We start from the raw sequence: 15,009 nt of genomic DNA on the forward strand, positions 1-15,009 counted from the left end.
TGTTTAAAAAGTTCCTAAGAGCAAACTTAGAAAAGGTCATTTTCCAAAAATTATCAAGGCAATGTCCTAATAAACCAAGGGATTGCAGTTACCATAAAACATAGTACATGAAAACAGAGCATATTTCTTGTAAACAATTAAAACTCTAAGGACTCATAGAGAGTAAAAGGTCAAAGTTCCCCTTATTGTCTCCCTGTCTTTGCCAGAAGGTACTCACCACTCTTACCCTTCAGTGTGCATCTTTCTAGAGGTCACTTGCCCTCTCTTCTTCCTAGTATGTTCTATAGAAATGGGTTAATACTATACCTGCTGTTCTGAATTTGATTTTCAGAATATGGGAATGTTTAACAACAAGAAGGGAGGGTAACATTTACATCCATCAATATCTCATTTTTGGTATCTCATTTATTAAATTCACCTGAAATTTTCTCTTCCCTTTCTTCACATTCCTATTAAGTAGTAGCCAACTCACTTATCCAGTGTGGTTGAGAGTCAGCGCTCTGGGAAACTCCAGATGGGCCCTGGAAGTACGAGAACCACACCCTCTAAGAATTCCAGCTCAGAAGGCCAGGAATGCATTCCTCCCCTGGTGATGGGAAGGAGTCTGAGAGGACTGGTGTGAAAGTGTGTGTGTGTGTGTGTGTGTGTGTGTGTGTGGCTTTCCAGGGGGCTCACATCCCCAGTCTCCCTGACGGTGAAGAGCAGCTATGTCCTCCCAATTTGGCAGCCCCAGCCCGAGAGTGGCCTCTGCTGGGGCCCCGTGGTAGTGATGTCCCAAAGCAGCACTATGGAGTCCTTATTTCTTGCCCCTGACAGTTGATTCACCCAGAGAGGAGGCTTCTTTGATACAAACGCTACATGCCAGCAAGTCTTCCCTTCCTATGGTAATGTTCTCTAGTGCAGATATTCTCGCGGTAACAAGTATCTGATAATAATGCCAGTAATAATTAGCATTTGTGGGACAGTTTATAGATCAGTAAGTGCTTTCACATGGTCTTACTTAATTTTTACAACAACCCTACAAGGTCTGTATTATTATCTCGATTTATAAAAGATCAAATTAAAGCTGAGAAAGATTAAATGACTTTGCCCAAATTAATGCTGGGCCCCATGTTAAGCCCAAAGACATGGCTACAAATTTTATAGTGTAATTAAAATGTAAGTGTATGTATAAAGGTTGATTTGTTGCTAACAAAACAAAGTGTTTCAAAGGTGGGGCCCACCTTACAGCGCTCTAATGGTGCTCCCAGCTTTCTGTGAGGTGCTCCATCCTTTCTGTCACCCAGAGTCCCTATGGGACACCGTTCCCATCCACAGTTATCATAGAGTTGTGTATTAACTATGTGACCATATTGTAGCAAATGGCAGTATAGACTCTTTAGCAGGAGCCAGCTTCCTCTCACGTCCAACATCCCACCGTCTGGGCTCTGGGTAGCACTGCTAACACCTTACACCCTGATGGTCCCCATCACAGACAGTAGCCCGAGCTTGTGTTCAACCTAACTCTTCTGCACCCTGTCTGCAGAAGCAGTGGAGTGTGGGACTAGGGCAAGAGGACCAAGAAGAAAAAAGAGTCAGGCCCCTTTTGTAGTTTGTAGGACACCTCAAGGATTCAAAAGTGTGGATCCTGGGGCTTCCCTGGTGGCACAGTGGTTGAGAGTCCGCCTGCCGATGCAGGGGACACGGATTCGTGCCCCGGTCCGGGAAGATCCCACATGCCGCGGAGCGGCTGGGCCCGTGAGCCACGGCCGCTGAGCCTGCGTGTCCGGAGCCTGTGCTCCACAACGGGAGAGGCCACAACAGTGAGAGGCCCGGGTACCGGAAAAAAAAAAACACCTGTGGATCCACAATGATTAATGCAAAAATGTTGCAAGGTTTTTGAATACACAGCAGAGGAGCTCAGGAAGTGCAGGTTGAACTAATATTCAAATACTTGCCCTTCACATGTGAAAGTCAGCATTCTCAGCTCCTTTGGATTTAAAAATAGAATGGAGGGAAGTTGATACAGAAGCTGTTGGCATGCCACACAAGTGAGGCAAGAGAATGAAACCCAAAGCCACTAATGATAATCTGTATTTGGGAGTGGACTATATTGCTTGTGAAGGTCCTCTTGTGTTTTGACATTTATAATTATGTGACCATGAGTTAAAGTCTACAGAGTGTGATTCTTAAGCATGAAACCTTACTGCACTGAGCTGGTAAGTGTTCTTGTTTCTTTGTGTGCTTAATGACTATATCGGTTAGAATCCTTTGAGCCACAAGATAGAAAATTCAGCTAGAAGTATGTGAAACAATAAGGGAAATGTATTACTTCACATAACAGAAAATAAGAAGGTTCTAGGGTTGGCCAGCTCAGTGACTTAAAGACCCAGAGTCTTTCTTCTTTCTGCTCTGCCATGTTCAACTTGTCTGTTTGTCCCTTGGTTACAAAGTGGCTGCAGCAGCTCCCACAATCATGTCCTCATGCAACCCTTCAAGCCAGAGTATCCAAAGACTGGCAGTGACACCATCTTCTTCTTCTGTCTATTTATAAGAAAGAGAAAAACTTTCTCAGAAGCCCCTGGCAGATTTGCCTTATGTTGCATTGACTAGAATCATGACAAGGGCCCATTTCTAAGCCAATCACTGGCAAAAACAGTGAAATGACCATGACTGGCCTTAGACTGATCAAGATTTACCCTTGGGTTAGGGAGCGCCCTGCCTTCCTAGAGCACAGCATCTCTTGATACCTGAACAAAATTAGGGGTTTTTTTAGCAAGGAAGAATTGAGTCTGGAGGGCAAATGAGTGTCTGCCGGAATAAGAAAATTGTTCAGTTTCACTGTTTCTCTTTATAGGCTCTGCCAACATAAACGACCGAAGCATGCTGGGAAAACGGGACAGTGAAATGGCTGTCATTGTGCAGGACACGGAGACGGTCCCTTCAGTAATGGATGGAAAAGAGTACCAAGCTGGCCACTTCGCCCTAGGACTTCGGCTGCAGTGCTTTCGGTGGGTCTCGGAAGCTGGGTCTCCCTCACATAATCCCGCTGCAGTGGGCAATGGAACCCAGCCCAGCCTCTGGCCCTTAGCACACATGCCATCTCCAGGTTCTTCTTTGTCCAAAACAGCGTGAACCACACCAGTCGTATACAAAATGGCTCTGTGTGGGGCATAAAAATTTCCTGTTTGAACAGCTTTTATTATTTTTATGTGTAATGGAGAAAACTAGCATTTTAAATCTATTAATTGATTTAGGACCAGGTCAAACCATCTAGTGTCTATTTAAGTTTTTTATAGTGAGTCCATTTTTAGAAATTGAAATAGTTCCAGCGATGTAAGGGTATGATAAAAATTACTAAAGGAGAAAGCTAGTGACTACTGGTGTTAAATTAAATGTGGAAACTTCATTTCTCAGATTTAAGATGACTCCAGACATGGAAGCTTCCTGATCTTCTGCAAGAAGATGTGAATTTTAAACAAACCTGTGGTCCAACAGAGAGAGCACTGGGCTAAGTAGCAGGGGATGTGTATCCCTAAATAAGTGCTTCATTCAGTTAAGTGTCACTGAGAACTTTCCTGGGCGGGGCTCTAACTGGCCCCATGCCAGCCCCTGTAGTCCAGTCTCAGTTGTCAGAGTGATCCTTCGAGAACCTAACTCAGGTCCTATCACTCCGCTATTCAACCAATCCTCAATGCCTTCTTATCTCTCTCTTTTTTTTTCTTTTTCAAATAGCTTCTTATCTATCTCCTGACCCTCTCCCCCAGCCCACTGAAGACACACTAAGCTCCCCACTGTCTGTGGAACACACCCTGACCACTCTCCCACCTGTAGGCTTTTGCAGGAAGTCCACAATTATAAGATTCTAGAACTATATTGGCCAGGATGGGATTTCAGTGTGGCCGCTATGGTGAGATAGAGCCAAGTGTCCCCGATTAAGGGTGGTATTTTAAGCTATTTGATGAAAGGCACTGCACAGATACTGTTGTGGTGCTGTTGTTTTAACCCTTCCAGTGTTAATGGTCGCTTCTGAAAACTGGCTCACTTGCAAATGGGCACAAAACCAGCACTTCCCTCCTGCAAATGCTGGCGGCCCTTACCTCCTACCTCACTCCAGACTCTGGCTTTTGAGGACCAAGCTTCAGTTCCAGAGACGTTCCTTAGGCTCCCTCTGCCCCAGGAGCTCAGCAAATCCATCCCTCAAAATTTGACTGTCAGACCTTCTCACAGTTTTTATTGCTGTATTTGTCGCCTTTGTTACTAATTGTTTTGTCAGTAAGGTTTTTGTTTTTGTTTTTTTTTAGACCATTGATATTTTAATTGACTTCTAATGTTAATTTGTTTTGTTTAGCAGGGGAGAGTTTAAGATTAGCAACCCACTGTTAATCAACCCATTCATTGCCTACTGCAGCTCATATAAGGAAACAAATATTTCCTCCTGTAAGCTAGAAATAAATGTCACACCTTTTCAGTTCCATGAGAACTTAAGTATTCTCTTTAAAGGCGTAGTCCTCCTTTATAACTTTCTAAATGTATAATAATTATAGAGGGAGAGGATTCTGATTACAACATATTTTTCATTGTAGAAAATTTGGCAAACAGAAAAGCAATAAGGAAATTAAATTGATCTGTAATCCCATCACCCAGTGCTAGCAATTTTAACATTTGATGTATATCATTCCACTTTTTATCTATATATAAATATTCACTACTGTATTTCTTTTTTTAAACATAATTAGGATCTTGCAGTTCTACAAAGTCCTTTATTACTTAAATAATGTTACACACACTTTTCCATGTCATTGCGTTCTTCTATAACATTTAATGGCTGCATTGTATTACATTGTTTGAGCCCGCCATAATTCCTTTAACCAAAACCTCATTGATGGGCAGATTTTTCGCTGATATAAAAAAGTGGGTATGGTTGTAGATAGTATCTTGCTTACCTTCTTAGTTGTTTCCTTAACTAAATCCTAACTATAGGATTTCTAACCAAAGGAAGTGTGCAATTTCCTTTGCCCTCTGAGTTCTGTTATTATCTTTGCCGATTTGTTGGGTTTCAAATGGAATTTCATTATCTTAATTTGAAATTTGAGGGTTTAAAAATGTATCCATTAGCCATTTGTAATTGTTCTTTTGCAAACTGTCTAGACTATTCACGTCCTTTGCCCATTTTGTTGCAATGTTTCACTTTCTTTTAATGATTTATCAGTAATTTAAGTACATAAGAGCCTAATTTCTTTCTCCCATTTGTTGCAAAGCTGATTTGCCAATTGCCTTTTAATCATATTTAGAGTGTTTGGGGGAACCATCAATTCGTTTTTGTTTTTTTTTTTGCGGTACGCAGGCCTCTCACTGTCGTGGCCTCTCCCGTTGTGGAGTACAGGCTCTGGACGCGCAGGCTCAGCGGCCATGGCTCACGGGCCCAGCCGCTCCGCGGCATGTGGGATCTTCCCGGACCGGGGCACAAACCCGTGTCCCCTGCATCGGCAGGCGGACTCTCAACCACTGCGCCACCAGGGCAGCCCGAACGATCAGTTCTTATTAATCAAATCTATCAGTTTTTTTCTTTTCCCCCCCTTTAAAAAATATGCTTAGAATAGCTTCCCCAAGATAAAATATTTACTTCTATTTTGTTCTAGTGCTCATTTGATATTACTTTTACATTTAACATCTGCAATTTATTTTAATTTTTTAATAAATTTATCTATTTATTTATTTAGGCTGTGCTGGGTCTTCGTTGCTGCGTGCGGGCTATCTCTAGTTGGGCGAGCGGGGCCACTCTTCGTTGCAGTGCGTGGGCTTCTCATTGCGGTGGCTTCTCTTGTTGCAGAGCATGGGCTCTAGGCATGTGGGCTTCAGTAGTTGTGGCACGTGGGCTTCAGTAGTTGTGGCTTGCGGGCTCTAGAGCACAGGCTCAGTAGTTGTGGCTCACGGGCTCCATGGTATGTGGGATCTTCTCGGACCAGGGCTCGAACCCATGTGCCCTACATTGGCAGGCGGATTCTTAACCACTGCGCCACCAGGGAAGCCAACATCTGCAATTTATTTTAATGTAAGAAATGAGGTAGGGACTCTAACTCTTTTTCCCAGGCAAACCAACTGATCCAGAACTGCATGACTGCAGTACTCATTGCCTCTCTAACCTGCAGTGCCTCTTGATGGTGCACCGAATTGCCACATATCCTGACCTGTCTGTACTCTCTGCTACTTCCTATTGAAAGTCTGTTGCCTTGCATGCCATTATGATACCAGTTTAATTATTGTAGGTGTGCACTTTAATACTACTTCCTACCATACCACTTCCCCAAATTAGTATTCTTTTCCGGAATAATCTTGGCTACTCTTATTCATTCTTCCACACGAACTTTAAAATTGTTTTTTCAAGTTCTCTCACTAGTTTTTTGATCAGGACTACAGTATATTTATAGATTAATATAAAAAAGAGTTGATGTCTTTATAATATTGAGCCATCCTATTGAGGAACAAGGTATGGACTTCAATTGATTCACATTTTTTTGTTCTTCAGTAAAGCTCTAGGGTTTTCATTATTGGAAGCAGAAGTTGTTCTTCAGTGATCATTGAAGTTTTTTGTTGCTGTTCTTTTGGTTTTATGCTGATCCTATGCATTTCATGCTAAGTTTATTCCTAGATGCTTTATTTTTCCTGGCAGCTTTCAAACTGTCTTGAAGAGGCAGTTCTTGAACAAGCATTTTCACTTTGCCACAATGGCAGACACAGATAATAAATTAAAAAGCACCATGAAAACCTTGTGTTGATTTTAGCTCTTTTTATTAGGAAATATTCTCACAGATAAATGTGACCTAGAGCAGAGCCACTTTCTCCCTTAAAAAAATGCAACTTCAATCCATTTTCCATCTGGGGTATTTTTGAATAGAAATAGAGAGGCACATTTCGATGTGAAATCAATTCTAAATAGAATCAACCATCAGGGTACTGCACTAAATGTCACAACTGCATGCCAAACAGTTCATTAAGTCCTAGAAAATTATCCAAATTTTACAGATGTAACCATCACTCAACAGAAACCATTATCCACACAAGTAGAGCTCAGAATCATTTACAGTGATAGACATGAGGAATGGAAAGAACAGAAACAATTTTCTGCAGTTTTCCTACTGTCCCACTGATGCATAAACAATTAAACATTAAATAATTGACATTATTCATGTCAACATAAAATCAAATTTGTTTTCTCTGAAACCTTACTCCTCTAAAGAACATCCAGAGTACTTCATATTATTTTTACTGTATAAATTTTTATAATTAAAAAGCTGACGGGGGGCTTCCCTGGTGGCGCAGTGGTTGAGAGTCCGCCTGCCGATGCAGGGGACACGGGTTCGTGTCCCGGTCCGGGAAGATCCCACATGCCGCGGAGCGGCTGGGCCCGTGAGCCATGGCCGTTGAGCCTGCGCGTCCAGAGCCTGTGCTCCGCAACGGGAGAGGCCACAACAGTGAGAGGTCCGCATACCGCAAAAAAAAAAAAAAAAAAAAAAAAACCTGACAGGGAAAATAATTTATTACTGAACATTGTCTGTTATAGACTTATTTAAATACTTTTTTCTCTACACAGGCTTTTAACTGATAACTTGATAGACACGTTGCCTCACCTCCTGTTCTCATTTAAAAGCAAAGTCATAGAAATATTCTTTCGGCTCTGTTTTCAGTTGGTTACACGCCACCCAAATCAAAGGCATTACTATAATTGACTTATTGTTATAACCTGCACTGTCCTTCAAATTTGGCATGGTTAAATTTTGCTTTGGTTCTTAAGGAGCGGCAGCATCTAGGTGCAAACATCATCCTTTAGAACCTTTTTGAAAGTTATTCCCATATAGTCTGAGGGAGACATTATTTGAAGTGGAAATAGAATTTTGAGGTTATAAAACTCTAGGAATCCTAGTGAGCCCAGATGCCAGATCCATTTATTTTAGAAAATTTTTATATAGTAGAAAAAGTGAAGACTAAAACTAAAATGTGATGCCCTTTTATCCCTATAAGCCTGGCTGAGCCTTTTCAGGAGTTGATAATATTGGAGTTGACTGGGGAGAACACACATGGTTAATACCATGTGTGTTGGAACAGCCTTTCTTGAAGTAGATTTTGCAAATTGTTTTTTTTTTTTTTTGCGGTATGCGGGCCTCTCACTGCTGTGGCCTCTCCCGTTGCACAGCACAGGCTTCGGACGCGCAGGCTCAGCGGCCATGGCTCACGGGCCCAGCCGCTCCGCAGCATGTGGGACCTTCCCGGACCGGGGCACAAACCCGTGTCCCCTGCATCGGCAGGCGGACTCTCAACCACTGCGCCACCAGGGAAGCCCTTTGCAAATTGTTTGATCCAGGATTTTAACTCTTAAATTTCTCCTAGTGAAATAATCATAGAAATTCACAAAGTGTTATATATGATGAATAAATTATGTTCATTATAGCATTGTTTATAATAATGGAAAACTGGAAACAACCCAAAAGGTCATAATAAAATAGCTGGTTAAATAAAATTTCACATAATGGGAAATTCTGCAACCATTAAAAATGGTGATGTAAATCTACACATTTAAATACAAAGAGGGTAACAATATGATGACCTCCACCCTGTTAAATCCAATGGTCCATTCTCATCTGAACTTGACTCCGTGTGGCTCCAGGATACCCATCCTCTGGCTTCTCTGCAGCCTCACTGGCTGCTCCTTCTCTCCCCTACTGTTGAGGTGCACTGGTCCTCTTCTCTCTCTACACTCACTACTTTGGTAAAGTCAGTTGAAGTCACATGGCTTTATGAGTATACATATGTGGACAGTTCTCAAGTGTGTATCTCCAGCCAGACCTTCTCTCCCAAACTCCAGATTCTTTTATCCAGCTGCCTACTTAGCATCACCACTTGTATATTTACTAGATGTCCCAACAGGTTCAAAACTGAATTCCTGGTCTTCTCCCACTAACTGGCTCTACCCACGGAATTCCCCATCTCAGCTAATGGCAACTACAGTCTTCTGTTTGCTCAAGGCAAAGCCCTTTTAGTCATCCTGATGCCTCACTTTTTCTCACACCCTGTGTCCACTGGATCAGTGAAATCTGATCTCTCCACCTTCCTCTCCACCACCCGAGCCACCATCATCTCCCACCGAGATCACTGCAGTGACTCCTAACTGACCTCTCTGTTTCAATCCTTGCCCTGCACGGTCTATTCTCAATCCAGCAGCCGTTTGTTAATATTTAAGTCAGATCCTGTCACTCCTTGCTCCAGTGTCAGCAGTATGTCCCAATTTCATGCAATGTAAAAGCCAAAGTCCTTCTGAGACCCATTTCCCCACTTTTCTTTCTTTCTTTTTTTAAATAAATTCAGTTATTTAGTTATTTTTGGCTGCGTTGGGTCTTGGCTGCTGCGCGCGGGCTTTCTCTAGTTGCAAAGAGTGGGGGCTACTCTCCGTTGCGGTGCACAGGCTTCTCATTGCAGTGGCTTCTCTTGTTGCGGAGCGCGGGCTCTAGGCATGCGGGCTTCAGTAGTTGCGGCACGTGGGCTCAGTAGTTGTGGCTCACGAGCTCTAGAGAGCAGCCTCAGTACTTGTGGCTCACGGGCTTAGTTCCGCGGCATGTAGGATCTTTGCAGACCAGGGATAGAACCCGTGTCCCCTGCATTGGCAGGCGGATTCTTAACCACTGCGCCACCAGGGAAGTCTCCCACTTTTATTTCCAATGTAGCACAAGCCTTTTTGGTATTCCTTGAACCTACCAGGCATGTGAGCAAAGAGCTTTGGACTCAGTTTCAATTCTAGCTCTATTAATAGAATGCCTCCAACCTTTTGTTTCCCGTTTGCAAAATGGGAATCCTGTACCATCTACCTCCCAGCATTAAGATGGAAGTGCTTTTTAACATTCAGGCTTTATGGAGGTACCAGCGCTTTTATAATTTTCACATATGACCTCTAAAACTTGTCTTGCTTTGCTTGAGAATTTCTTCTTATTTCTAGTCCTCTGTTTATATTTGGTCAATTCAAACAATCTACTGTATGGCTTCTTTTATGCCAGGTACTCTGGGGATGTGAGAATAGCCAGGTCATGTTCTCTTAAAGAATTTACATGCTAGAAGTGGGAGATGGGCCTATTAAAAGCAAAAAGTGCATGAAGTATTGCAGGTGCTCTGATAAAAACGAAGCACAGATGAAGCACAGTGAGGGCGACAAAGGAAGAAAGTTCAGATCTCTCAGGACTGACGGGGAGAAATGGGAGAAGGGAGAAAGGGAGCCGTAAAAACATTTATAGAGGCGACCTTGTACTCAATCCTGAAAGATGGTAGGTGAGGTTAGGCAAACAGGTAGGGGAGGGAAAAGCCTCCCCGACTACTCCCATCTCACACTCTTAAAGCACACCTGGTATTTACCACATTTTAATTAATTCCTTTTGAGGGTGATTCTTTATTCATTGTTGATCTCACCCACCAAGTATAACTGCACCCAGAGAGGCTCCGTGTCTTTCATATTCATTTCTGTGCCCTAGAGTTCAGCATAGTTCTTGGCCCAAGGGAGGGAAGAAGGAAGGAAGGAAGGAAGGAAGGGAGGGAGGGAGGAAGGAAGGGAGGAAGGGAGGAAGGAAGGGAGGACGGGAGGAAGGAAGGAAGGCGTGGGGAGGGAGGAAGGAAAGTCAAGTCTTGGTTAAGAGGACAGGTTTGGGAGTCAGGTGGTCCTGGTTGGAGTCCCAGATATACAGTTTGCTAGCTGTATGACCTTGAAAGAGTTACTTGACCTCTCTGTGCCTTAGTTCCCTTTTCTTTTTTTTTTAACCTGTTGATCTATTTATTTATTTATTTATTTGGTTGCACTGGGTCTTGTTGCAGCAGGTGGGCTCCTTAGTTGCAGCTCGTGGGCTCCTTAGTTGTGGCATGTGGACTCTTAGTTGCAGCATGCATATGGGATCTAGTTCCCAGACCAGGGATCGAACCCGGGCCCCCTGCATTGGAAGCTCAGAGTCTTAACCACTGTGCCACCAGGGATGTCCCCTTTGTTCCCTTTTCAATTAAAGGAAAATAATAATACTTGCTTCTTTTGTTTTTACTATTCTTTTACTTTTTTTTTTTTTTTAATAGCTGCTTCTTCATAAGGCTGTTGAGGATTTACTGAGATCGTTTTTGGAAAGGCTCAGCACGATGAAAGGCACATGCTTTGAATACTAATCCTATCTTCCAAGGTTCTCGCCCTCTTAGGCCAAATTACAAGAACTCTCTTAGAGCAAAATGAAGGTGTTTCTCTGTCTCAAACATCATAACAACTTAGGCTTTTCTGTTTTGTTTTGTTTTGTTTTGCAACTGGGCTTTTTTATATATAGACACACAGACACACACTTAGTCTTAATGGCTTCCTTTGATTTCCTTAAAAAAAAGAGGACTTCTGTGGTTAAGTGTCTGAACTGCTGTACCATTAGAAACAGTGCCTGCAGCAAACTGCTTTGTTTCATTTACTCATTTTGGAGGACATTTGTATTTCAGGGTTGTCCTTGGCTATCTTTCTGGCCCTAGTGAAGACATTCAGGATCCAGTGAGTGACAAATTCTTCAAGGAGGTGTGGGTTTCAACGGCAGCTCGAAATGCTACAATTTATGATAAGGTGAGGTTCACATATCCTGCTCCTTTTTTAATTGAATCATGTCACAAAAGCACATAATTATTTCTGCATATTACTGGCACAGAGTATTCTTAATGAGTGTAAAAAACCAATACACCTCCAAGGTGTAATAAAATACTTCTTGGTAGACGTTAAAAAAACAGAGTCAAAAAGAGCCATGGATTATTGTTTAGAAGAGACTTTAGTGGCATTCTGGTCTCAGATTCCAGAATCCCCTCATAAGCATCCTTAGCACGTGGTTACCCAGCCTTTATACATGTCTAGTGACAAAGAGAAAAGAGGCAGATGGGATCAAAAAATGAGTCAGACTTGGGTTCAGCCCAGCTCACACAGTTGCTGGTGATATAACTATGAGTGTAGTAATTTGATGTTCTGAGCCTTCCTTTCTTTCCTCTCCTATAAATTGGGAGGAACATTCACTAGGTGGTCGTGAGGATAAAGAACAGTCTATTAAATGTATTTAGCACATAGTACATATAGTAAATGGTGTCCATCCTAATGATCAAGCTTATTAATAATGAGAAACTTCCTCATTTGGACAGCTCTAATTTTGGAAAGGTGTTTTAAAACCAACTTCGTTTGTTAGGGAGGCTAAATGCATCTTCTGGTAAGTTCCGTCCATTGATGATGATAAAGAGTGTACAAGAGTTGAGTCACCTGACACTGAAACAGGTTACATCATGAAGTAGCCAGCATTCCATCATAGAAGATATTCAAGCTGAGTTCCACTGACCATCTATTATAAACTGGGTGAGAGTGCATTCTTCTTCTGACTTCCAGAGTCGCCTCAGCACAGAAAATTCATCATTTCTAATGAAACATGACAACTATCTACATAGCCTTATTTCATACTGAGGCCTCAAGGCCATGATCAAATAGGTTGTGTGCATGGAGTCTTTTCAAATGTAATTTTTAAAATGCAGGGCACAGCCTAGTTTGGATCCTGGATTGGGAGGAATAACAGCTATAGAAGACATTTTGGGAATAATCGGGTAAATCTGAAAATGGACCATATCTTAAATAACATAGAATTGATTTTCTGAGGTGTGAGAATTGTACTGTGGTTATATAGGCTCATGTCCTTATTCTTAAGAAATACATGCTGAAATATTGAGGTGTGAAGTGTTATGATGTGTGAAACTTATTTTCAGTTAGCAATATACATGCACAATTGATAACTTTAAGTACAGGTACAGATAAAAACATTTTTCAAAATTAAAAAGTTAGAGAAAATATAATACACAATTTTCCTTTTAGACCAGAACCTCCAGTGAAATTCATGGGTGATTATTATCCAAAAAGTAAGGTATCACCCATGAAACTCCTTACCACTAGCTTGACTTTATCCTGAGGTCAGTCATTTATGTAGATCAGATATAGGATCTGTGTTGATTTTTTTTTTTTTGATGGAAGCAAATCTAGCACTCTCTTTGTAGCAAATAAAAGAAGCAACCCTTCAATCAGGTCTGCGCCGTAACATAAAACTAATTAATATGTGTTTCATAAAACAAAGGTTTTGTCCGTCGGAATGAGTATTTTCAGTAAAGGGGATATCCTTTCTTTTAAACCTGTCACTCAGTTTCCTATTTAATCAGGTGTTCCGGTGCCTTCCCAATGATGAAGTACACAATTTAATTCAGCTGAGAGACTTTATAAGCAAGCCCATCTTAGCAAAGGAAGATCCCATTAGAGCTGAGGAAGAACTGAAAAAGATCCGTGGGTTCTTGGTACAATTCCCCTTTTATTTCCTGTCTGAAGAAAACCTACTGCCTTCTGTTGGAACCAAAGAAGCCATGGTGCCCACCGAGGTTTGGACTTAAGAGTCATACTTGTTTGCAACTCAAAGAATTCCACCCTGAAGAGTACATGTCACACAGTGACTTTCTGGAGACCTAACAGCCATAGCCAGACCCAGTGCACTCTTGTATCCAACACTTGGACCCTTTGGGTTGGCTGGGAAGGGCAGTAGTCATACTGATATAAGGACAGTGAAAATCAGCAGGGCTTTATAATTCCTCCTGCCTGTCCCTGTGAAAAAAGGACTGTATTCTTAGGTAGCATATACCCAACAGCTTAAACACATACTAAAATTCCATGATGTATACCAAACTGCATTTTCTTTGCTAACAAGCTGTCACTGTGATCTACTTTGCCAAAAGTTGTCTGAACCTCCTTATTTTTTTCTGACCCTTACTTATGCAATTGATGTCTGCTGGACCTGCCTTCCTCTCATAGTCCATACAGGCTCTGTTTGAGGTATTGTCTATTGCTAGAAGATGTTGTGATGCTGCTTCAAGGTTATTTAAGGTTACATGGGTTGCTCCTGCCCCTGCCCTTCTGGCCCCGGAGTAGTCGTGTGCACCCAACCAAGGATGTGGTCCTTATTCCTTTCCAGTGACTGAAAGGACAGGACAGACCTTAGTCTACACAGCAGCCCATGTTAGGCACTTCTGACAACACTGACAGCATGTATGTTGACACCACAGATCAACAGGAAGGAATTAAATTCGGTTATTAAGGCAGAGATTTCACTTTGCATCCAAAGGCATTGATAAGATGTGTCCTTTTGATAGGGCCCACCCTATCAGATTTGAAAACGTGTAGGATATTTGATTACACAGCAACCCGATAAAACTCAAAGACACAGCATGCAGCCTTCAGCAATCTTCAACGTTTTGGTGGGAATCTGATCCAGATAAGAAAAGAAGATTTCTTATAGTCCTGTAAAATTTCCTGTCATCCTTAGCTGCTGGATTGATTGAAATTTGAGTTTCTGCATTTCAAAGTCAAACCAGTGAATACAGCTTGTCTTTCAAGAGAATCAGGGGCTTCATAACTCACGCCAAGTTAATGAATATGAGCCTTATTTGACATTCAGCTCGCCAGCTATGTTACCTTCTTTAAGAAAAACTGTTTGCAAAATGCATACAACTTCACTTGCGTTATTAAATATACATTAACATTCCACCAGGGTTCCAAAGAGGTTAGGATTATTTTTTAATTCACATTATCCTAGTCTGTGAATTGTTCTGGAAACCCATTTCTCCTTTTTGGATGTTAGTTGTACATACCCTTTGGTACCCCATAGCTCTATTTTTTTTTTTTTTTTTTTTTTGCGGTACACGGGCCTCTCACTGTTGTGGCCTCTCCCGTTGCGGAGCACAGGCTCCAGACGCGCAGGCTCAGCGGCCATGGCTCACGGGCCCAGCCGCTCCACGGCCTGTGGGATCTTCCCAGACTGGGGCGCGAACCTGTGTCCCCTGCATCGGCAGGCGGACTCTCAACCACTGTGCCACCAGGGAAGCCCACCATAGCTCTAATTTTATTAAGCAGAACTATTCTTACAACCTAAAGAACTAATGTGGGTTCCCAACGGGCCTGAGGCCATAAAACAT

At 42.1% G+C, this 15,009-nt stretch overlaps 1 protein-coding gene across 5 annotated transcripts in view; it reads left to right on the plus strand.

Moving 5' to 3' along the window:
• Positions 1-14,692, plus strand: part of PLD1 (phospholipase D1) — a 200,263-nt gene extending 185,571 nt beyond the window's left edge. For all 5 annotated transcript variants that reach the window (XM_060011141.2, XM_060011143.1, XM_060011142.1 and 2 more), the window contains 3 exons: positions 2,837-2,990; positions 11,479-11,596; positions 13,210-14,692. In XM_060011141.2, coding sequence (XP_059867124.1) covers positions 2,837-2,990; positions 11,479-11,596; positions 13,210-13,434 — 497 coding nt within the window. In that variant the 3' untranslated portion in view covers positions 13,435-14,692. The remainder of the gene's footprint in view (positions 1-2,836; positions 2,991-11,478; positions 11,597-13,209) is intronic.
• The last annotated feature ends 317 nt before the right edge of the window (positions 14,693-15,009 follow it).

The sequence above is a fragment of the Delphinus delphis genome, chromosome 4, assembly GCF_949987515.2.
Source record: "Delphinus delphis chromosome 4, mDelDel1.2, whole genome shotgun sequence".
NCBI lineage: Eukaryota > Metazoa > Chordata > Mammalia > Artiodactyla > Delphinidae > Delphinus > Delphinus delphis.